General features: G+C 37.8%; 1 protein-coding gene across 9 annotated transcripts in view; it reads left to right on the top strand.

The window, feature by feature from the left end:
- The window catches only part of MAGI1 (membrane associated guanylate kinase, WW and PDZ domain containing 1), a 1,010,133-nt gene that overhangs the window by 522,974 nt on the left and 461,234 nt on the right, over positions 1 to 25,925 (top strand). For all 9 annotated transcript variants that reach the window (XM_053721007.1, XM_053721010.1, XM_053721009.1 and 6 more), the window contains exon 2: positions 9,449 to 9,565. In XM_053721007.1, the coding sequence (XP_053576982.1) occupies positions 9,449 to 9,565 (117 nt within the window). The remainder of the gene's footprint in view (positions 1 to 9,448; positions 9,566 to 25,925) is intronic.

The raw sequence follows: 25,925 nt of genomic DNA, 5'->3' as shown, positions 1-25,925 counted from the left end.
TATTTTAAAATTCATTTCTATTATTCTCGTGGATGTGGAGGATTTAGAAGTATTTTTAAATATTGTCCTCCAATCCTCCTCGTCTATTCTAACGTCTAGGTCTTGTTGCCAATGTGTTGTAAATGTTGGCAGAGGAGCCTGTGTGACATTGTCTAGTATTGTTTTGGCGATAGATAGGGTTCCTTTAACAGGTGTGGTCGTGAGGCACAAGCGTTCAAAGTTGGTGGGTAGTCTAGTTAGGTCTTTACGGTAGTGTATATTGTGTAGGAAGTTGGAGAGCTGGTTATATTTGAGCCACGATGTAAAGGCACCATTCATTATGTTGGTCAGGTTTTGTTTAGATTTAAGTGTTTGATTGTCTAATAGGTTAAAAATTGGTGTTGAGTCTGGCAGATCCCAAGTGACTTTGGTATGTTGTAAAGGTTCGTACCCTCCTGTAAGTTCCATATTCGGTGAAATTGGTGTGAGTGGGGAATGTGGGGAAGAGAGTTGTGGGTGTTTGTGAACTAGTAGATCCCAGGACTCAAATATATGTTTGTAAAAGGTGGATGTGTGGCATATTGTGGGTCTGAGACCTTTGCTAATCCAGCATATGGAGCCTGGTTTTGGGGCCCTAATGATTTGTGAATCCAATGATATCCAGGCTTTATCATCTTTTTTCAGGTGCCAGTCTAAAACATGCTGTAAGATTGTTGCATAGTAATAGGACTCAATTTTCGGGACACCTAGGCCTCCCTCTCTGGTTGGCCTGTATAGTGTAGATGCATTGATGCGTGGTTTAATCTTACCCCATACAAAGGAGTGTATGTTTCTCTGGAGTAGGAGCAGGAATTGTTTTGGTAGGGCAATGGGTACTGTTTGCATAATGTATAGGATCTTCGGAAGAATTGACATTTTTAGCGCTTGGATCCTGCCCCACCATGACAAGGGTTTATCTTTCCAGTTTTGTAGTGTGTGTGATATATTGGATTGTAGTGTCTTGTAATTGGCGTCAAATAACTGCGAGGTCTTAGGTGTTAGAAATACTCCGAGGTACTTCAACTGCGTTTTCTGAGTTTTGTATGGGCATATGGTCCTAAGTGCCTGGGATTCGCTACCTGACATGGAAATATTCATTATCTCTGATTTTAGTTGGTTGATTGAGAAGTTGGACAGGGAGCTAAAGTGGTCGAATTCAGTCATGAGAGCAGAGAGAGAACGTTTTGGGGAAGTCAGGGTCAAGAGGACATCGTCCGCAAACATTGATAATTTATACTGGTTTGGTCCTATGTTTACTCCCTCGATATTCGGGTTGTTACGTATGTGGGAGGCCAGAACTTCCATCACTAATACAAATAAAATCGGTGATAGTGGGCATCCCTGTCTTGTTCCATTGGCAATGGAGAAACCTCGAGACAGGACTCCATTAACTTTAACTTTGGCTGAGGGGCAATTATAAAGTTGGAAAATTCTGTTGATCATGACTTTGCCAAACCCAAAAGCTTGTAGGGTCTCAATGAGGAAGGGCCAGGCCACTCTGTCAAACGCTTTTTCCGCATCAGTGGAGACCAGGGACATTGGGATATTGTGTGCATTCACGTATTCTATTAAGCGCATCGTTCTTATTGTGTTGTCCCTGGCCTCCCTGTGCGGAACAAAACCTGCTTGATCTAGGTGTATTAAGGAAGGTAAAATAGAGTTGATTCGGGTCGCTAGTATTTTTGCATAGAGCTTGACGTCCCCATTAAGCAAGGAGATGGGTCTATAACTGCTTGGGTTTGTTTCGGGTTTCCCCTCTTTGTGTATTACTGTGACATGTGCCTCTAATAGTAGAGGGGAAAAATGGTTTTCCTCATCTAGTGAATTATAAAGTTTTGTTAAGTGGGGGACTAGAGTTTGCTGGAACTTTTTATAATACATGTTTGTAAGTCCGTCGGGACCCGGGCTTTTTTGGGTTGGGAGGTGCTTAATAGCTGTTGCTACTTCAAGTTCTGTTATAGGGTCACTCATAGTGTTGGCTATTGTCTCTGGAATAACGGTAAGATTTGCTTCCCTAATGTATTTCACTATTTCCCCTTTGGAATGGGGGTCATTTTTGTATGGGAGGTTATATAGAGCTTTATAGTAATTATTGAAGACGTTTGCTATTTCCTTGCAATCAAAGATTTCCTTATTTGTGTCATCTAGCATTTTATGTATGTGGTGTTCGAGGGATCTCTTTTTTAAGGCTTTTGCTAAAAGTGGGCCTGTTCTATTGCCTTCTGTGAAATATAGCTTTTTCAGATAGTATGCTTTTTTGTGGGCTTCTTTATTTAATAGGTTATTTAGCTCCCTTCTTACTATTGTAAGATTTTTGAAGCTGTCTGGAGAGTCTGGATCTTCCATATGCCTGCTCTCCGCAATTTTTAGTTGCTGCGTTAAGTAGAGGAATTCCCTATTATAAAGTTTCTTAAGGTGAATTTTTTGTTTAATAAGTTCCCCCCTTATCACTGCCTTATGCGCTTCCCAGACTATAGTGGGGGAAGAGGATGGGGTATGATTAAACTGAAAATATTCCGTTAGAGTCGTTGAGATTTTATCAGCTATGTCGGGCTGTATGAGGAGGGTGTCATCTAGCCTCCAACAGAAATCTTTAAGTGGTTTGTTCGGCCAATCTATCGTTACAGAAGCGGCTGAGTGGTCTGACCAGGGAGTGGGTGTAATGTCGGAGTCTTTTACAAGAGACAGTCCCATCTGGTCTATACAAATATAATCCAACCTAGAGTGTGTTTTAGTGGGATGTGAGAAAAAAGAGTAAGTCTGTTGGGTTGGGTGGTGTATTCTCCAGATGTCTACTAGAGAGGAGGACCTTATGCTCTGAGTTATTGTTTTGATTGTGGGGTTTGATAGGTAACTTTTGGCTAGAGAGCAATCTAATTTAGGGTTTAATGTAGCGTTGAAGTCGCCAGCTAGGACTGTGGTTCCTTTTGAAATTTCTAAAAGTTTACCTGTGATTTTTTTGAAAAATTTGGCTTGGCCTCTATTTGGGGCGTATATATTGGCCAAAGTTATTGGCCTGTTATAGAGGTCACCAACTAGGATTATATATCTCCCCTCTGTGTCTAAATAAGAGGTAACATTTTTAAGTGGTAGGGTTTTGTTGATGAGGATACCTACACCATTTTTTTTACTGGCATCTGAGCAGAAATAGCCTATGGGAAACTGTTTGGATGAGAATTTGGGCTCAGCTGTACGTTTGAAGTGGGTTTCCTGGACAAATACTATTCCTCCTTTGTTTTTAGCAAACCAATTTAACGCTATGGATCTTTTCATTGGTGAGTTTAGGCCTCTAACGTTCTGAGATATTATATTAATATGTCTAGTGGCTAGCATAAGATCGGTCTAGGGAAACAACGCTTGTTGGGTGTGGTAGTGATAGAGATATTGTAAGCGAGGCGGGTGGTGAGGAGTCTGTTAATCTGCAAATCTTGCAATTCTACAAAAATAAACATTCTAAAAATACAAAATCTAACGTATAACAAAAACATAACAATTGTATACTGGTACATACAATATAAATAACTGTAGGGGATACTATCCGGTTCGCATGATATTACGAACATGAGAGTATCGGTATCTTCCATTTTAGTATAATAGTATAGTAGTAGTGTAAAAATATTATTATAATTATAAAAAGTTGAACGATTAAAGTAACAGTTTGAAATCAACAGCAGGTACGACCTAAGGTCGACCTACCTTCCATCTCGGCAAGCTATTCCCATTCTGTTGAAATCTCTTAAATGTGGGAACAAACCTAAGCTGAGAAGTGCTTGGCAGGGTGCGAGAATGTGAGGTCACATCAGGAGATTCATTTCTCCTCTCTTCTTTATCTATAACCTATCTTCAGGATTGATTGGAGCCAGTGTCAAGAACACTGGTGGATGGTTGAGATCTTTTCCTATTGACTTTGGTCCAAGTGTCTCTCTGTGGTTTGGGATCTCTGGTTGAGTTGTGTTGATACGGTGTTGGTTGGTGTTCTAATCTGGGTAGGGCGGGTTCTGGTATATTCAGTTGTCTGCAGAATTCTGATAAGTCCTCTGTGGATCTGTACGTGGCGGTATTTGCGCCTCTGATTACTTTTAAGCAAAATGGGAAACCCCATCTATATGGTATCTTCAAGTCTTGGAGGTGTAGTGTCAGGTATCTAGCTTCTCTTCTTCTATTCAATGTGATGTTGCTGAGGTCAGCATATATTTGTATGTTGTCTCCCTCGTGGGAGATTTGTTTTTTCTTTCTGGAGGCCTCCATTATCTTTTCTTTATCGTTGAAAGACTGGAATTTCAATATTATGTCTCTTGGAGGTTTACCCTCTGGGGGCTTAGGCCTAAGGGCCCTGTGAGCTCTTTCAACGGGCATGTCAGGTGATTCGGTGGTTTGAAGTAGAAATTGAAACAATTTCTGCAGGTACTGTGGAATTTGTTGCGCTGTGATGTTCTCTGTCACGCCTCTGATTCTGATGTTATTTCGGCGTCCTCTATTGTCTAGGTCCTCTAGATGTAGCTGCATCTGTTGCATCATGGAGTCTTGGACCTCTAGTGTTCTATTGTGCAGATCTGTGTCCTGTTGTACATGTTCTAAGTCTTCCTCCAAGTGCAACATTCTTTCTCCTAGTTCAGAGATGTCTTTCTTGACCTCTTTAAGACCTTCTGTAATCATTTTCCCAACTTGTGAAATAAGGGAGGCAAAATCTGCTTTTGTCGGGAGGTTTTCTATGTCAGCTTTTGTGAGAGGTTCCTTGATTGGGTACCCTGCATCTGAAGATTCTGTGTCTGAGTGAACAGTATCAGGTTCTTGTGATAGGGAGCTTTCCGTCACATCTAGTACCTTGAAAAAATTATTTAGTTTGGATGCTGGGGTTGCTTGTTTTTTGGCGTTTTTATCATTCTTGGGAGGTTTTCTGGAAGCCATTGTTGCTAGGTCACGTGAGAAATTCTCCTCTAAAAGCCTTTTCAATAGTTACATCAAAAGATGCAAGGGTTCTAGTCCAGTGCTACCAGCAATTATTAAATGTGTCTCCTCCACAAGAGGTTCTCTTATTGTCTCTGTGTTAAATTTTGGTAAGATCTCTCTCAACAGGTTATATTCATTTGTGCATTATCATTCTTGGTAGTTGGGGAACAGCATGTATAATACTGAAACCGTTAGCAGTGTCTTTTTACAAAGATTGTGCCTTAGTGGTCTGTTTACAGGGTTTGCTTATCACTCTATATGCAAGGTCCACCTTTCTCTTAAAATGACGGTTTGCACAAGTACTGGTTGTGGCTTATGGCAGAGAATATATGCTTTGCAATTTGCAGCACCATACAAATCGTCTGAGAGTTTCAGTTATGCGCCACCTGTTGCTGCAGGTTATTTGTTATAGTGCAGTTGCCGCCATCTTGAGGCTTACAGTTGTGAGCTTATATTGTAAGCCGGAGTCGTTGCGGCTATTATGGGCTGATATTTATCTGCAGGGCCAGTGTTGGGCTCTATCCGGCATGTCCCTCTTCTCCTGTATATTACGGGCGGGTGAGTAGTATGGTATTAGTACGTTGCTATGGAGCGTCCGCTCCTAGGCTGGCTGTAAGGGACTGCGTGTTGTTTGTTACCGGAGGAGGTGCAGTGTCTCACAACGGTCTGGGTATTTAGCGGTGTTCTAGGGTAGCGGGTAGTGTGGTAGAGTTTGTGTGTAACACTTGTGCTTACCCCTTCTGGTATATGACCTATTTGGCGCTCATTCCTCTACCGCTGACCTCCTCCTCATGTCCTCGTGGTATCTCACTGTATCCGGTGTTCTGCAGGAGATCGTTATCTGGAGGCTCCGATCTGATCTAGGTGGTGTTATAGGGTGAAATCCTCTATTTTCTAGTAGTTGCCCTGCATGTTTGCGTTATTAAATGATCAGGAAGAACCTACGATAACGGAGCATCAGTTCTTTGCAGCCATTTCTGACGGTGGCTGGCTCCGCCCCCCTTTCCTATTTACTTTTATCATCAAATTTGATTTGTTCTCTTGGTATTCTTTGTTGAAAGCTAAACCTAGGTAGGGTCATAAACTGATTCCTGAGCCATTGAACTGCCTCTTATCTCAGTGCATTTTGACAGTTTTTCATAGTTAGACACTGATAGTTCATGTGTGTCATATAGATAACATTGTGCCCACTCCAGTGGAGTTATTTAAAAATCAACACTGATTGACTAAAATGTAAGTCTGTCAAAAGTAGTGAGATAAGGGGCAGTCTGCTGAGGCTTAGATAAAAGTTAATCACAGAGTTAAAACGTGTATTAATATTACAGTGTTGGTTAAGCAAAACTGGAGAATGGATAATAAAGGAATTATCTATCCTTTTAAACAATAACACATTTAAAGTAAACTGTCCCTTTAACTGCTTTCTAAGGAGTATGCTAACACTTCCGTATGATTCTAAAGCATGTTCAAGTACTGAGCCTACTGACAGGTTTCAATGAAGTCTACCACAATAAATAATTACATTTTGGTAATATAAGCAAATTGTAACTTTTTCAGTTCATGTCTCGTTATCTCTTTAATATTAAACAATATTATTGTTGTTTTTATTATTATTTTTATTGTTGCTGAATATTCATTATCAGCCTCATCATATAATCTCCATCATTATCTACAGCTACAGTACACTTATGCATTTTTATACACACTGTATTGTAATAATGTCAGAATGAAAAACAATGTTTGTCTAGCAGTGCACTGTATATTGTGTACATCTTAGAAGGCAATATTTTTTTTCTATTAATGTACCAACTTGTCAGGGATATAGTTAGTTTAGGGAGCTAAGATAGCTTGTTAGGAATAAAGTTAGTTTAGGCAGCTAAGACAACTTGTCAGGGATAAAGTTAGTTTTAGCAGCTAAGACAACTTGTCAGGGATAAAGTTAGTTTAAGCAGCTAAGACAGCTTGTTAGGGATAAAGTTGGTTTAGACAGCTAAGACAACTTGGGGATAAAGTTAGTTTAAGCAGCTAAGACAGCTTGTTAGGGATAAAGTTAGTTTAGGCAGCTAAGACAACTTGTCAGGGATAAAATTATTTTAGGTTGCTAAGACAGCTTGTTAGGGTTTAAGTTAGTTTAGGCAGCTAAGACAACATGTCAGGGATAAAGTTAGTTTAAGCAGCTAAGACAGCTTGTTAGGGATAAAGTTGGTTTAGGCAGCTAAGACAACTTGTTACAGATAAAGTTAGCTTAAGCAGCTAAGACAACACGCTAGGGGTAAGGCTAGTTTAGGGAGCTAAGACAACTTGTCAGGGATAAAGTTAGTTTAGGCAGCTAAGACAACATGTCAGGGATAAAGTTAGTTTAAGCAGCTAAGACAGCTTGTTAGGGATACAGTTGGTTTAGGCAGCTAAGACAGCTTGTTAGGGATAAAGTTAGTTTAGGCAGCTAAGACAACACGCTAGGGGTAAGGCTAGTTTAGGGAGCTAAGACAACTTGTCAGGGATAAAGTTAGTTTAGGCAGCTAAGACAACTTGTCAGGAATAAAGTTAGTTTAGGCAGCTAAGACAACTTGTCAGGGATAAAGTTAGTTTAGGCAGCTAAGACAACTTGTCAGGAATAAAGTTAGTTTAGGCAGCTAAGACAACTTGTCAGGGATAAAGTTAGTTTAGGCAGCTAAGACAACATGTCAGGGATAAAGTTAGTTTAGGCAGCTAAGACAACTTGTCAGGGATAAAGTTAGTTTAGGCAGCTAAGACAACTTGTTAGGGATAAAGTTAGTTTAGGCAGCTAAGAAAAATTGTCAGGGATAAAGTTAGTTTAGGCAGCATGTCAGGGAACAGTGTAAGTAGTATAAGTTTCAGCTGCAGAGACAAGTTTGTTGCCAAGGTAACCCATGCTGCGCAGGAATTGTAATCAACTACAGATCATGTCTAAAAGGGCAAGGAGGCAGCTTCTGCTTCCTTTTTTTGTGCCACTACACTTTATTTCTGGTCTTTCTTTATTTGGTGTGTGCACAGCTAAACTATTACAGCCAGTGGTGCCAGGTAGCTGAGTAGGTGGGAGTATAATATATAATAAAATATAGGTGGTTAGGGAGCATAGGAAAACAGTGAGCTGTTTTAACAACTTTAATACATATATATTACAAAATTCTAAATAACTAATTCTTTTTTCATATATTGTTCTTTGCTTTCTGACTACAGAGTCCCTTTAAAGTGGTTGATAAATTCCATCAATTTATATGCTGTCTTTTCTTTGCTTGTTGCTTGTATAATTTTATTTACTTGTTTTTTTATTAGAATACAGATTGTATTTCTCTTTGACTTTGAATTTTTAATTTGTATTAGATGTGAAATTTTATTTATTTGTGACCATACTGTTTACTTTGAAATTGTTAATAGAGTAGCTTACACATATTATACAAGCAAAAAGAATAATAAAGACAGATAGATCATGGATAACGGCTTGACCAGGTAACTCATAGATATGTTAATTGAATGAGGTAAATGATAAGCAGAAAACCAGTCAATGCTAGGAATAGAAAGGGAGATGACCTATCTGGCTTCCTTTTTCATTTTAAAAAAAAAAAAAACACTTTATATAGTTGGCATATATTTTACACCAGTGTCTCTCAACCGCCATCCTCAAGTATACCCACAACGGACCTGATTTTCCTTATAGCTGAACTAGAGTACAGGTAAAATAATCAGCTGATGTGTGAGAGCAGGTTAGTAACTATGGTTACTGATCAGCTGATTATTTCACCTGTGCTCTTGTTCAGCAATAATGAAAACCTTGCCTGGTGGGGGTACTTGAGGACCGCAGTTGAGAAACACTGTTTTACACCAATAAGATACTATCATGCTAGTTTGAGCAGTAGGGAAGGACAACTGTTTTAGCAGATTAGCTCCAAATAACAAATCTTGGTGGCTTTAGCTAGTTCTCAATATGGCTGCCCATTTTGACTTTTTTTTCTCAAATAAAAAATAATGTTCCCCCTTTTTATTAATTGTATGTTGATACTTGTAGACATCAGTGTCTACAAGAAACATTATACAAATTTGAATATTAACCTATAGAAATGTTTAAATAGCAGAGTGTTTTACTGATTGAAATCGGATTTTGACATTATAGCAATAGCAGTATTATAATTTCACCACCTTTTAGGGATAACCATTTGAATATTAAAATCATATCCCTATTCAATAGCGCATACACTAAAATGTTAGCGATACAGAGAAGATTTGCGTGGGCTCTGCATGAATATAAAAATATGTGAAATATTCAATTTAAGAAAACGTTGTTATTTGCTTGTAATCAGTGTCATGAGTTTAGTATCGCACATGCCATTATATGTTTTGTCGCATGGATTTTGCTTCCAATTTGCAAAAAAACAAACATACGATAGGTATATTTATGAAACGTAGACTGGTAAATGTATCACTAAACACAAAGTGTTATAAATTATTTTCTTATCTCTTTCAGGAAGCAGATTAAACAAGGATTTGCGACATTATCTGAATCAAAGATTTCAGAAAGCATCAGCAGACCACGAGTTACAACAAATTATACGAGATAATCTTTACCGCCATGCAGTGCCTTGTAAGTTTTATAAATAAAATGATTCTAGTTCCTGTAGTAGCTCAAAATAGCACTATTTAAACTTTTTCACAATATATCTTACTCTAACAATAGACTGATTTTCTCCCATTATTGAAAAAGAGTATTTATCATATTATTTATGGAATGTGACTGTCATACTATTTTTAAAATGATGTATTTGTTGCAAAGATCTGATAAAAAAAAAACATTTTACCATATTTGAACCATATTATTTTATCTGTGCTCTTATAGGCCAGTTTGCCTCCTTTGTATATTAGATTTGGATACCCTTTTTCTTAGCCTCTTGGCTCAGAGAGAGGGCATTAAAGGGACAGTTTACTCAAAAAATGTCTCCCCTTTAATTTGTTCCCAATGATCCACTTTACCTGCTGGAGTGTATTAAATTGTTTACAAGTAGCTCCTTTACCCTTATATTGGCATTTGAAATTGTTAATTTAGCATGTGGTATCCCCACCTATTCTGAAAGTTTGTGGCCGCGCGTACCAGCTATAGATAAGCTTTGTAAACACAGCCAGCAGAAGAAATTACACTCCCAGTGTGATAAAGCAGAGATAAGGTAGTAAAATGTTGATTTTCCATTGTTCTCTCAAAGTATTGGTGATTGTTTTAAGGACAGATATAAGATAAAGAAGCAGGTATATGTGCACAATGTGATACAGTAATGAGATCTGATTATACCAACAAGCTCAACCCATTTTATTAGGCTGTGGCTTCAAAACACAAAATCAGAGCTTTAATATAGAGAAATAAACCTTAAAAAGCTAATTTTCATACATATTTTACTCTGCAGTTGGTAAAAAAAGCAATTGTAAACACATTAAGGGAAAAACTATTTTACAGTATACTGTCCCTTTAACACACTGATAGGTAGATACAAAATATCACAATTATGATTCTGTTAATGTAGTTTTTAAGTAATTTTTTTTTATTTCAGTGTTGTTTAGTTTGGTGCTTGAATATCAAAGACAATGTCGTTTTTTTTTAATTATTTTTTTAGAAAAGTCCTGAATGAAATGAGACCAGAAGGTTACTTTAAAATGTACTAAAAATAATGTTTTAAAGTTTAAAAAAATAAATAAAAAAAGTGTCCCTGTGCTCGATAAAATACTTATTGTGTGGACATGTCACTGTCTTCCATTTTGTATGAATAAAACCATTTAAAGGGATCTGAAAGCCAAAAAAATTATTGTCAAATTTGCTTCATTCTTATTGTATTCTTTTTTGAAGAGATATCTAAGTAGGCATCTGAAGCACTACACGGCAGGAAATAGCGCTACCCTCTAGTGCTCTTGAAAATGGATAACATTCTTGCAAAACTGCTGCCATATAGTGTTCCAGAAATGGGCTGGCTCCTAAGCTTACGTTCCTGCTTTTTAAAAAAAAATATGATAGAAAGAGAACAAAGAAAATTTGATAATAAAAGTAAATTAGAAAGTTGTTTAAAATCGCATGCTCTGTCTGAATCATGAAAGAAAAATGTGGGGTTTCATACCCCATTATTGTCAATTTTATTCTTATAGCGCTTATTGTTAAAATTGATGCTAGAATTATTTTGCCTTTAATGTACTTTTAAATGAGCATTGGAACAACAGACCATACCTTGAGAAATCCCTAAAGCCAAAGAGTCTCAGCTACTGGGATTATATATCTGACACCTTTATTTTTTTTAGTTTATTCCACATATGTCAGTATCCAAAAAAAAAACATGCCTAACTCCTAAAAATCAATTTGCTTCATACCAACCAAAAGAGTATTATAAAATTTAGAAGAATATCTTTTTTTGCTTTATAAATAATTTAATAGCAGTCTGAATATTGTCAGGTTGTTGACAGGTGTAGTTTGGTTTTATCTCTCTGCAAGTGTATGCTTCTAAATAATATATGTTTTACTAACTAATATATCTATTCTGTACTCCATTTCATTGAACACCAGTCAGTTGAGGAGTTGATGCTTTTTTCTCTGTGCTGTTTCATTATCAGTTTACCCAGTGCTCTTTGTTGGCCTATAATACCTTGGGTGTTCATTTCTAGACTTTTATAAACATATAGATGTAAAATAATCATGCTTTCTTTTGTTTGCTATAGATCTGGATCAACTCATTTTGGATTATGTGTTCTTTAATGAGGCACTGACATTCCTGTTCCATACAGTATTTGTTTGCATTTTTATGGACACTCCATTATATAGATAGATGATCTACTGTAGATACAAGCAATTTGTAGAGGACTTCTTTAGAGAAAGGGTGGTTGATTCATGGAATAGACTTCCAGTAGAAGTAGTAAGAGCAAATACTGTAAGGCAATTCATGAGTAATTGGGAAATATGGTCAGACTGACGGAATTTCTGCTACTAATCTGCTTTTAAAATTTATTTTTCATGGTTCAAAGACATGTAAGTTAATTGTCACTCTATCAAAGGCAACTAATTAATAAATATATATATATATATATATATATATATACTGTATATATATATATATATATATAATATATATATATATATACTGTATAATATATATATATATATATATATATATATATATATATATATATATATATATATATATATATATATATATATATTGACTGCATAAAAATAAAAAAAATTATGGTTCAGGTAGAGAAAAAAATATATTGATGGCTCTATTTTAATATAGTATTAAAGAAATGGAAGCAATGGGATTGTTTCATCCCTACCAACAACCTTGCACAACAATAAACCTCCCAATCATTTTAAAATCTGCAGGGATTTTCACAGTTTTTTACATTCTGCACTATACGTCCACCTCAATCTATTGATTTCTTTCTAATAACACAGTGAGTCCACGGATCATCAAAATTACTGTTGGGAATATCACTCCTGACCAGCAGGAGGAGGCAAAGACAAAGAGCAGCACCACAGCAAAGCTGATATGTATCACTTCCCTACCCACAATCCCCAGTCATTCTCTTTGCCTGTGTTGCAAGGAGGTGGTAAAGTTTAGGTGTCTGAAAATAATTTCTTCAATCAAGAGTCTATTATTTTAAAGCAGAGCAGGTTTGCTCTGGTCTTTTCTGAGGTATAGTCTTCAGTAGAGCAGTGGTGGATTTTAAGCATCTGGGAACTTGTGGGGTACAAACAGATTGTTGCTGCCCTAATTTGGAAGCCTGAGTAGGTTTATTCAGCCTTTCCTTTTTTTCCCACAGGTCTATGTGAGGTAGGATGCCTCTTAAACTTTGTGAGCTGCCCTGCTGCCAGGCAGATTTATTTTGAAGTAATTGCTAAGTTTTATTTTCTATAAGGGAAAATAATTTTGGCACTTTAACAGTTAATTCTGTTGGCGACATTTTTATACATTACTCCTGTTAGGTGAACAGGATATTGTAAGGCAGTTTGTGCGGGCACTGGGACGAGAGGATTTATTTAAAGTTTATTTTTTAAATTTAAGGCTCAGTTATGGTGTGTTCCAGTCTGGGTTGCATGCTTGGTTTATGTGTGTTTTTACTGGGGCTACTCTCGGCGGCTTTTCTTGCGTAGTAAGATTAATGCCGTTCAGGAGGTTTTTGGGTACGCCCACGATGGGCAGGGTTTGCCTGCAGCGGCAAAAGAGTTGCACACTTTTTCCTCATTCACTTCCTTAGTGCCGGGAGGTTGACGTTTGTTCATGCTGCTCTATATTTTCAGCTGTCTGTGAGAGTGGTCGTCTGCTAACTGGTGGGAGTTGAGTCCAGATCTTTTTTATGCTATTGTCTCCGGTATCCAGCAGGACAGGTAGGCACCTCAGCAAAGCTTGCTGAGGTGTTGAGGCTGCCTGATTTTTTTTCTTTAGAGCTGTTGCTTTGCGGTTAATATTTAGATGTTACTTTAAAATTTAAAGGGACAGTAACGTTTTTTTTGTTTGTTTGTTTTTTGGCATTCATTTCTAAAGTTAAATAAAAGTTATATAAAAGTATTTTTTTATTTTGTTTTCATTATTAGGTAAAGATGGACCATGAGGCCCTGCAAGATGTTACTTGTACTTTGTCTTTTGATGCTAATGTGGAACCACCAATCCCTTTTTGTTCCTCATGCATTGAGAGAACATTGCATTACAGGGATAGACTTTTTGAACCTGAGCCATCATTATCTAAGGAGGATGCTGTTCAGGGGTCTCCTGTTAAAGCTATGCTGCAGCTTTCTCAAGCGTCTACACATGCAGTGCCCTGCGTTTCCTCTCACACTCCGGTTGGAGTTACCTTGCAAGACATGGCTACCCACATTTCCTCAGCGGTTTCTGATGCTCTGTCTGCTTTTCCTATGCTGCCGGGGAAGCGTAAGAGGAAATATAAGGATTCAGTGAGTAAGGTTTCTGACTCAGTTGCGGCTATGTCGAATATATCTTCCCATAAGCCTGAGGAGCAAGATACTTCTGTAGCGTCTGAGGGTAAAGTCTCTGACTCTGACAATGTAATTCCTCCTTCTGATGCTGAAGTTGTATCCTTCAGGTTTAAGCTAGAACACCTCTGCTTGTTGCTTAAGGAGGTTTTGGCTACTTTGGACGACTCTGACATGACTGTGGTAGTGACTCCTAAGAAGTCTAGTAAGCGGTGGAGGTATTTCCTGTTCCAGACCGTGCTTCAGAGATTATTGAACGGGAGTGGGAGAAGCCTGGGATGCATTTTTCCCCTTTTCCAATTTTCAAGAAGATGTTTCCAATTGCTGATTCTATCAAGGAGTCTTGGCAGACGGTCCCCAGGGTGGAAGGAGCAATTTCCACCTTGGCTAAAAGAACCACTATTCCCATTGAGGCTAGCTGTTCATTTAAGGATCCTATGGATAAGAAGTTGGAAGCATTACTTAAAAGGATGTATGTTCACCAGGTTTTGTAATGGCAGCCTGCACTGTGTATTGCTACCATCACTAGCGAGGCAGCATGTTGGTTTGATGCGTTGTCTGATTCTATTCAGACAAATACTCCTCTTGAGGAAATCCATGATAGGATCAAGGCTCTTAAGATTGCCAATTCCTTTATTACAGATGCTTCCTTACAGGTTATCAATTTGGGAGCAAAGATTTCTGGCTTTGCTGTATTGGCACGCAGAGCTTTATGGTTGAAGTCCTGGTCTGCGGATGTGTCCTCTAAATCTAAGCTTTTGTCGCTTCCTTACAAGGGTAAGCCTTCTTTGGGCCATGTTTGGCTGATATTATTTCTGATATCACTGGAGGAAAGGGGCATTCTCTTCCCCAGGATAAGAGAAATAAGCATAAGGGTCATCAGAGTAATTTTCGTTCCTTTCTAAACTTTTCAGGTAAGCCTGCCCCCTCTTCTTCCAAGCAGGAGCAGTCTAAGTCCTCCTGGAAGTCCAATCAGTCTTGGAACAAGGGGAAGCAATCTAAGAAGCTTACTGACTCTAAGTCAGCATGAAGGGTCTGCCCCGATCCGGTAGTGGATCTTGTGGGGGGCAGACTTTATTTTTTTGTTCAGGCTTGGGTTCAGGATGTCCTGGATCCCTGGCGGTGGACATCGTGTCCCAGGGATACAAGTTAGAGTTCAAGACCTTTTCTCCCAGGGACAGGTTCCTTCTCTCCAGGTTATCTGTATACCAGATAAAGAGAGAGGCGTTCTTACGTTGTGTTCAAGAGCTTTCCGACATAGGAATGATAGCTCCAGTTCTAATACAGGAGCAGGGTCTGGGATTATATTCCAATCTGTTCATGATTCCCAAAAAGGAGGGAACCTTCAGACCAATTTTAGACCTCAAGAGCGTAAACAAGTTCATCAGAGTTCAGTCTTTCAAAATGGACACTATTCGTTCCATTCTTCCCTTGGTTCAAGAGGGCCAATTCATGACAATGGTAGATCTGAAGGATGCGTATCTGCATGTTCCCATTCACAGGGACTATCACAAGTTTCTGAGATTTGCTTTCCTAGACAGGCACTTTCAGTTTGTGGCTCTTCCATTCAGTCTTGCAACAGCTCCCAGGATTTTCTCAAAGGTCCTGGTAGCATTGCTGGCGGTGCTTCAATTACAAGGTGTTGCGGTGATGCCGTATTTGATCGAAATTCTGGTTCAGACGCCATCTTCTCAGCAAAGAAAATCCCACACGGAGATGTTGTATTTTCTGCGTTCTCACAGATGGAAGGTGAATTTGGGAAAAAGTTCCTTGATTCGAGCTCTCTATCAATGAAAATTTTTCTGACAGAGGCCAGAAAAACAAAGATCTTCAATTCTTGAAGAAGAGTCCTCTCTTCAGCCGTCAGTGGCTCAGTCTATGGAGTTAATTGGTCTGATGGTGTCGGCTATGACCATCATACCGTTTGCTCGGTTCCATCTCAGGCCTCTGCAGTAATGCATGCTCAGTCAATGGAACAGGGATTATGTGGATCTGTCTCCACGAATAGATCTGGATCAGGCGTCAAGGGACTCTCTTCTGTGGTGGTTGTCTCAGGATCACCTTTCCCAGGGAACTTGCTTTTGCAGACCTTCCTGGGTGATCGTGACTTTGGATACCATTCTGCTGGGATGGGGGAGCAGTCTTGGGCTCATTACAGGCTCAGGGTCTATGGACTCGGGAGGAGTCGGTTCTCCCCATAAATATCCTAGAACTGAGGGCAATCTTCAATGCTCTTCTGGCCTGGCCTCAGTTAGCTTCACTCCAGTTTATCAGGTTTCAGTCGGACAACATAACTTCAGTGGCTTACATCAATCATCAGGGAGGAACTCAGAGTTCCTTGGCCATGACAGAGGTAACCAAGATTATTCAGTGGGTGGAGACCCACAACTGCTGTTTGTCTGCGATCCATATCCCAGGGGTGGACAATTGGGAAGCAAAATTTCCGAGCAGACAGACCTTTCATCCAGGGGAGTGGGAACTTCATCCGGAGGTGTTTTCCAGCTTCATTTTCAAGTGGGGACAGCTGGAGCTGGATCTCATGGCATCTTGTCAGAATGCCATGCTTCCGAGGTACGGGTCGAGGTCAAGGGATCCTCAGGCTGTACTGATAGATGCTCTGTCAGTTCCTTGGAATTTCAGTCTAGCGTATGTTTTTCCTCTCTTTGCTCTCTTTCCATGGGTCATTGCTCGAATCAGACAGGTGAGGGCGTCAGTGATTATCATTGCACCGGCGTGGCCTCACAGGATCTGGTATGCAGACCTGTGGGAGATGTCATCTCTTCCACCTTAGAGACTTCCATTGAGGAAGGACCTTCTTCTTCAGGGGCCCTTCCTTCATCCAAATCTTGTTTTTCTGAAGCTGACTGCTTGGAGATTGAACGATTGATACTTTCTAAGCGGGGGCTTTCTGAGTCGGTCATTGATACCATGATTCAGGCTAGTAAGCCTGTGACTAGAAAGTTTTACTATAAGATATGGCGTAAATATCTGTTTTGGTGTGAATCCAGAGGGTTCTCTTGGAGTTCCGATTCCTAGGATTTTGTCTTTTCTCCAGGAGGGTCTGGAGAAGGGTTTATCGGCAAGTACCTTGAAGGGTCATATTTCTGCTTTATCCATTTTGTTACACAAGCGTCTGGGGGACGTGCCAGATGTTCATTCTTTTTGTCAGGCCCTGGTTAGAATCTGGCCTATGTTTAAGGTGGTTACTCCTCCTTGGAGTCTTAATTTGGTTCTTAGAGTTCTTGAACAGGCGCCGTTTGAGCCTATGCATTCTTTGGATATTAAGATGTTATCCTGGAATGTTTTATTTTTGGTTGCAATTTCTTCAGCTCAGAGTTTCTGAGCTTTCAGCATTGCAGTGTGAATCTCCTTACCTTATTTTTAATTCCGATAAGGTGGTCCTGCGTACTGCCTTAGTTTTCCTTCCCAAAGTGGTTTCCGATAGGAATATTAATCAGGAAATCGTTGTTCCTTCTTTGTGTCCTAACCCTTCTTCTCATAAAGAGCATTTGTTGCACAACTTGGATGTGGTTAGTGCGTTAAAATATTATTTGCAGGTGACTAAGGATTTTCGCCTGTCTTCTTCTTTGTTTGTTGTTTTTTCTGGGAAGCGTAAGGGTCTGAAAGCTACGGCTACTTCTTTCTTTTTGGCTGAGGAGTGTTATTCGCTTGGCATATGAGACTGCTGTACAGCAGCCTCCTGAGAAAATCACGGCTCATTCCACACGGCCGGTTTCTTCTTCTTGGGCCTTCAAAAATGAAGTTTCTGTGGAACAGATTTGCAAAGCTGCCACTTGGTCATCTTTACACACTTTTTCTAAATTTTAGAAATTTGATACTTTTGCTTCGGCTGAGGCTTCTTTTGGGAGAAAGGTTCTTCAAGCAGTGGTGCCTTCTGTTTAGGTTAACTGTCTTGTATCCCTTATCATCTGTGTCCTCTGGCTTGGGTATTGTTTCCCAACAGTAATCATGATGATCCGTGGACTCACTGTGTCATTAGAAAGAAAAGAAAATTTATTTATTTCTTGACACAGTGAGCCTACGGCCTGCCCTGTATTTTTCAGACAGTTTATTTTTCTATAAACCTCAGGCACCTCTGCACCTTGTGTTACTTCCTTTCTCTCCTTTCCCTTTGGTCGAATGACTGGGGATTGTGGGTAAGGGAGTGATACTTATCAGCTATGCTGTGGTGCTCTTTGCCTCCTCCTGCTTGTCAGGAGTGATATTCCCAACAGTAATTATGATGATCCGTGGACTCACAGTGTCAAGAAAGGAATACATTTATTAGGTAAGCATACATTTTCTTTTCCCTGTTTTATAAATTAAATTAAAACCAGGAACCTCCTAAGCCCACCAGATATACCCATCTTCATTCATAGATCACCCACCCTTACCCCCATACTTTCTAGCCTCATGCCTAGACTGTTCTAATTCTGCCCTGCATTTCACTGACTCCACCCCTGAGCTATCTGGATTCCATCTCTCAATCTCCTAGTCCCATATTAAAGGGACCGTTTACTCAAAAAAATGTCTCCCCTTTAATTTGTTCCCAATGATGTACTTTACCTGCTGGAGTGTATTAAATTGTTTACAAGTATTTCCATTGCCCTTATATTGGCATTTGAATTTGTTTATTTAGCCTGTGGTATCCCCACCCATCCTGGAAGTTTTTGGCCTCAAGGCCATGCTGTGTAAACACAGCCAGTAGAAAAAATTAAACTCCTAGTGGGGTATAGAAGAGATAAGGTAATAAAATGTTAATTTTCCATTGTTCTCTCCAAGTATTGGTGATTGGTTTACAGACAGATATAAGATAAAGAAGCAGGTATATGTACACAATGTGATAAAGTAATGAGATCTGATTATACCTACAAGCTCAACCCATTTTATTAGGTTGTGACTTCAAAACACAAAACCAGCTATTTCATATACACAAATAAGCCTTAAAAAAGCAACTCTTATACATTTTATACTCTACAGCTGGTAAAAAAAGTAATTGGAAACACATAAAGGGAAAAACAATTTTACAGTATACTGTCCCTTTAAATAAACATACATTTTAGAAGGAATGTGTAATTGCCCAGAAGCAGCATAATAATTAGGGTATCATCTCAGTTACATTATTGTGCTGTATAACCAATGTGAATTCTGATTCTTAAGTATTGTTGAAGATGCCAATGGTGAGGTCAATATTTTGGGAAAACTATTTTGCTAAGAAATAAAAAGCAGAGTAAATAAATTGGAATTACAGTTTATCACTAAATTACTAAACATACTGTAAAATTAAAGGGAGACTAAAGTGAAAATTATGATTCAGATAGAGCATGCAGTTTTAAGAGACTTTCCAATTTACTTATATCATCAAATTGTACACATTTATTTTTATATACACACTTTTTGAGGCATTAGCTTCTACTGAGCATGTGCACAAGTTTATAGAGTATTTGTATACTAGTCTGTGATTGGCTGATGGCTGTCACATGATACTGGGGTCTGGCAAATGTGGAAAAGATAAATTTGTCAGAAAGAAAATCTACTGCTTGATTGAAATTCAGAGAAAGTGTTAGTGCATTGTCTTTATATTATGCACATGTTAATTATGCAATTCCATTGTATTTAGAGGTCCTTTAAGATGTCTGCTATACAGAGTGTTGATAATTAGCAAATTAAATGCAATAGCATATTTGTATCTCAACACTATAGTTAGTGATGGCAAATTGGTGAATTAGGCAATTGTGGTACCTGTCCTAGCCCCGGGTCATAGGCTCGAGTCCTAACAAGTTGGAGTCCGTTTTTAATCCGTTTTGAGTGTCATTAAAGGGACAGTAAATACCTTGTAGTTATAAAACATTTTGCTATAGAATAACATATCAACCAAGTCTAAATTCGTGTTTGTTGCAATTGTTTTTCAATAGCCAAAATCCACCCACCAATGTTCTTATTTGGAGGTGCCAATCCAGGCTTGAGTCTGCAAACAAGGCTAGCCACAGCCATAATGTTATTATAAAGCATATTGTTTTGTAGTCGTTATAGGTTAAATTCAATTAGGGAAAGTCATGTAGCAGGGTTAGCCTTGATAAGTCTTTAGGGTGATTTTCAAGTATTGAGAATTCTCAATTTTCAGAGCTAAATTACATGATAAAGGTGCAGAATAAATAATCAAGGTGTATTGTAAATATTTATTATTATGTATTACTCGTGGGGCATTCTAGCAGTGGCAAGATCGTGGCAGTGAGAGGCCCAGGACAGCAGCATTTTACAGGGTACGGCGCTGGCCTTTAAGGGGTTAAAATTATATGCTGAATAGAGAAAGAAGAAATGTGTTTTTTATGTGTTTTTTATGTATCTTTTAATAGTTGATATGTGGGTATAAAAATTACCTTAATATAGAAATATTTAAAGGGGCAGTCTAGGCCAAAATAAACTTTCATGATTCAGATAGAGCATGTAATTTTAAACTATTTTCCAATTTACTTTTATCACCAATTTTGCTTTGTTCTCTTGGTATTCTTAGTTGAAAGTTTAACCTAGGAGGTTCATATGCTAATTTCTTAGACCTTGAAGCCCACCTCTTTTCAGATTGCATTTTAACAGTTTTTCACCACTAGAGGGTGTTAGTTCACGTATTTCATATAGATAACACTGTGCTCGTGCACGTGATGTTATCTGGGAGCAGGCACTGATTGGCTAGACTGCAAGTCTGTCAAAAGAGCTTAAAAAAGGGGCAGTTTGCAGAGTTTTAGATACAAGATAATCACAGAGGTTAAAAGTATATTAATATAACTGTGTTGGTTATGCAAAACTGGGGAATGGGTAATAAAGGGATTATCTATCTTTTAAAACAATAACAATTCTGGTGTAGACTGTCCCTTTAATTTGACTTTTTGTCCATTTAACATATACAAATCCTATGTACAGAAAATGTTACCTACATTTAAATATAATTTATCTAGCATAATATATACTCAGATTTTTATATATTTTAGAAGTATTTGACCATTTTCTACTAAGTTAAAATAATAAATTAGGAAAGAACATTTATAATTCTAGTAATATGGATTTTTGCTTCCTTAAAAAGGCAGAGGTCCAAATGTTGCATCTATTTCAGGCATTCAGAATAATCTCCTTGTAATGTTTTACTATGTTAATTCCTAGATGCATGTGATTAGCAAAGCCTTAATCAACCTCTTAAAGGGACAGTCAAGTCCCAAAAAAATGTTATGATTGAAATAGGGCATGTAATTTTAAACAACTTCCCAATTTACTTTTATCACCATTTTTGCTTTGTTCTCTTGGTGCTATTAGTTGAAAGATAAACCTAGTAGGTTCATATGGTAATTTCTTAGACCTTGAAGGCCGCCTCTAATCTGAAAGCATTTTGACAGTTTTTCACCACTAGAGGGCGTTCATGTGTTTCACATAGAAAACATTGAGCTCACACACGTGAATTTACAGAGGAGTGAGCACTGATTGGCTAAAATGCCAGTTTGTCAAAAGAACTGAAATAAGGGGCAGTTTGCAGAGGCTTAGATACAAGGTAATTAAAGAGGTAAAATGGGAATTAACATTTATATGTTCTATATTTAAAGGGACGCTCAACTCAAAATTAAACTTTCAGGATTCAGATAGAGCAGCAATTTTAAACAACTTTCCAATGTACTTCCATTAACAAAATGTGCACAGTCTTTTTATATTTACACTTGAGTCACCAGCTCCTACTGAGCATGTGCAAGAATTCACAGAATCTACCTATATGCATTTGTGATTGGCTGATGGCTGTCACATGAAATGGACATCATTTTAAAATTATTCAGAAAAAAAAATCTACTACTCATTTGAAGTTCAGACTAAGTGCTATGGCATTGTCTTTTTATCTTGCACTTGTTCATTATGCAAATCTGCTGTATTTACTGGGCTTTTAAACCACTAATATCATTTATGTTATCAGGCTAATCTTTGCTTTGAATATATCATTATATGTAGAAATTAATAGCTGTTTTATGACATTTTAAATAGTTCTCTTTCTTTTAAAGTAAGGTGACCAGATTTTTAAAATGAAATCCGGGGACTCCTTACAGTAAATTATATTTTACATCACTTGCAAAACTAACCGGCCAGGTCAAATCCCGCTTATGTGTTTAATCCCTACTTTGTTCCCTTTAAAAAAAAAAAAAAGGCTTAGTAAAATTTAGAAAGCCAGAGGGTTTCCCACATTGCTTCCCTATCTTCTACCACCAGTCCAAGCAGCGTGATCCATTAATTAAGGTTGAGGATTCCAGGCCTGTATAGGGCCAGCTCAAACATCTACATAAAAATATATATATATTTCTAGATAATCTTATTCTTTAATCGAGAACTAGAATTTCTTTTTTTTTCAAAAAGCACAAGTAAAAATGTCGAACCTATACTATAACATACCCCTACAAGGAACACAGTACCCTTTCGGTTTTTAACACGCACGCGTTATTCAAAGCCAAAGATACACATCTCTTTTACACGCTTTAGTAATAATGCCTCATGATAGGCCACTAGTAACATCAATCACCAGAAGATACCCCTACTTTGTAGTTTTTGACCAATCAAAATCTTAGAGAGATTACATACATTCCAAATTAACATACTAGACCTACCTAACAAGGGCTCAGCCTCTCGATTCCATTGCGCCTGCACATATATAACATGCTTCCGCTACTAGCTAAACACTAACAACCAATGAGAACTTATCTTGCACCTTTGAGCTCTTGCATGACGGGGCTGGCAACTCCATGCAGCACCTCACAATCTATATAGAGAGGGGTCCGAAGCTTTTAGCATCAGTTGCGCTATGAGCTCCAGTGGTGAAGTATCCAGGGGAAGCGGAACCGCTGCTGTAACTCTACGCAACTAATCAGTGTCTAAAACAGATAAATCTATCAACTTCCCATGAACACCTCTAAAATGCACAGGGCTCCGACCGTCTTCCCGGGGACATAATTTGTCCGGGGACTGTCCCCTAAAATCGGGGATATCTGGTCACCCTATTTTAAAGGGACATATGAATGAATTTTGTATAACAGGTTTATTAATATGTTATGGAAAAATAAAGGACATAGCATTGGTGGCAGGGAACATATATTGTGATGTATATGGAATGCATTTTACCTAACTCATTTTAAATGGGGTTTGACATTAGTATTGACAATGCTCTAAATCAGTCAGCTGCACCAGTAATCAATTAAAGGGACAGTAAAGTAAAACAAAATTGTATGTTCTAAATAGAATGTTAAGTACAGTTAATCAACTTTGCAGTTTTTCTATCATCTAATTTGCTTTGTACTCTTAGTATCCTCATCGTAGTAGGCTCAGAGGATCTCAGGAGTGTGCACGTGTTTATGGCACACTGTTTCACACTGCTTCCATAGAGTGCTACAGAGACGTGCACGCTCCTGATTTCCTATGAGCTTACTTACATTTATAATTAAACAAAAGATACTAAAGTGAACAAAGCAAATTTACATAATAAGAGTACAGTTGTTTGACTGTATTCTCTATCTAAATCATGAAAGTTTAATTTTGACTTTACTGTCCCTTTAAAGTGACATTAACCCCTTAGTGACCAGAGCACTTTTCCATTTGTTGACTGTTTGGGACCAGGGCTATTTTTACATTATTTATCTGTAATTTTGCTCTTACTCATGTACTGTACCCGCATATACAGTGTTTCTCGCCTTAAATGGACTTTCTAAATATACCATTATTTTCATCATATCTTATAATTTACTATAACAAAATTATAAAATATGATGAAAAAAAAACGAAAAAAAAAAAACACTTTTTTGAAATGTGACCCCCAAAATCTGTTACACATCTACAACCATCAAAAAACACCCATGCTAAATAGTTTCTAAATGTTGTCCTGGGTTTAGAAATACCCAATGTTTACATGTTCTTTGCTTTTTTTGCAAGTTATAGGGCATTAAGTACGAGTAGCACTTTGCTATTTCCAAACCATTTTATTTTTTGAAATTTGCATAAGTTACATTTTAACACTGATATCTGTCAGGAATCCCTGAATAACCATTCACATGTACATATTTTTTTTTTTTAGTAGAGAACCCAAAGTATTGATCTATGCCCATTTTGGTATATTTCATGCGACCATTTCACTGCCAAATGCAATCAATTAAAAAAAATTGTTTATTTGTTCATAAACTTTAGGTTTCTCACTGAAATTATTTACAAACAGCTTGTGCAATTATGGCACAAATGGTTGTAAATGCTTCTCTGGGACCCCCTTTGTTCAGAAATAACAGACGTATATGGCTTTGGCATTGCTTTTTGGTATATAGAAGGCCGCTAAATGCCGCTGCGTACCACACGTGTATTATGCCCAGTAGTGAAGGGGTTAATTAAGGAGCTTGTAGGGTTAATTTTAGCTTTAGTGTAGTGTAGTAGACAACCCAAAGTATTGATCTAGGCCCATTTTGATATATTTCATGCCACCATTTCACCGCCAAATGCGATCAAATAAAAAAAAATATTGTTCACTTTTTCACAATTTTAGGTTTCACACTGACATTATTTATAAACAGCTTGTGCAATTATGGCACAAATGGTTGTAAATGCTTCTCTGGGATCCCCTTTATTCAGAAATTAGGAATGGTTATAAATGGCTTACTAGAGCGTGCAACCAATGACTGTGTGAAATACAGCTGTGACTGCACTTCCATGTTTAAAGTGATTGTAAACTTTAATGAATTAAAGCCCAGTATCAAAAAATAATCTTAAAAACAGGGGCACTGTAATTCATTCAAGTTTATAAAGAGGCTTATTTTTTTTTTAAATTCTTACCTTTGCGTTATGGTAAACATAACACCGATCCTCCACCCACAGCTCCTGCTTGCATTAGCAGATCGATGACGAATGCGGCTTCCTCCAATCGTTGCGTTTGCCCCACGAACTGGGCGCCAAAGGGGGGCATTCCATGCATCAATAGGAGGAAGCCGATTTGTAATCGATCTGCTAAAGAATGCAAGGGAAAGGTGGTTGGCGGAGGTTTGACGTTATGTTTACCATAACGCAAAGGTATGTTAAAAATAAGCACCTTTGTAAACTTTAATGAATTAAAGTGCCCCTGTTTTGAAGAGTATTATTTGATACCGGCCTTTAATTCGTTAAAGTTTACATTCACTTTAACATGAATTGGAAAGCCCACAATATTCAGAATTAAATTACAGGAATGAAGAACAGAATAAATGATAAAAGTATATTATATAGTTTTACTAAATGTAATTAAAGAATTTATATTAATATCTTGAAGTATTAAATGCTCCTTTAACATACAAATTTTAAAGAACCGAAACATTGTCTTTAAAGTCACCATTAGCTTGCAGAAGACTTATCATCTTTCCAGCTCAAAATCCTTCTAAATCTACTCTAATTGCCAGGAGTACTTTAGAAAAACCTTTATTATTTCACATCACGCCTTGAAACAAAGTAGCACTTAGATGTATCTTTCTGTTCTATCTATCATATCCTTGTCTGGGCAGAACCCTAGTGCTCCGAGCGCCATAAAATAACAGACATTACTGATTGTTCTATTTTCAACAAGGCCATAAGAGTTATGATTTAGTGCCCTTTTATTTAAAAGCTTTTTAGGGCTACAGCATTTGTCATTGACATTCTATTAAACTAGGTTCTGCCAAATATTTTCTTTCAGTATATGCATCATATTGAGTTTTTCTTTGGGGGGGGGAGAATAAATAAAATATAGACTAATTTTTTTTAATTTTTTTGTACCCTATCTGTTGTACAGAAGAAGCAAACGTTTTTTTTTAGGGAACAGATTAGAATTTATTGCAAAAATATCTTTTATAACAGATAAGGTGAATTAACACACAGAAAACTCTTCATCATATATTTTCCTTAGCTTCTGCTTAAATTGAGAGAATGAGAAATTCACTCCTGGTACATTCTGTCTAAAATGATTTGCAATGAGATAAAAAAT

Source organism: Bombina bombina, chromosome 7 (genome assembly GCF_027579735.1).
Source record: "Bombina bombina isolate aBomBom1 chromosome 7, aBomBom1.pri, whole genome shotgun sequence".
NCBI lineage: Eukaryota > Metazoa > Chordata > Amphibia > Anura > Bombinatoridae > Bombina > Bombina bombina.
The sequence above is the reverse complement of the archived record's forward strand: the minus strand, read 5'-3'. Positions and strand labels throughout refer to the sequence as shown.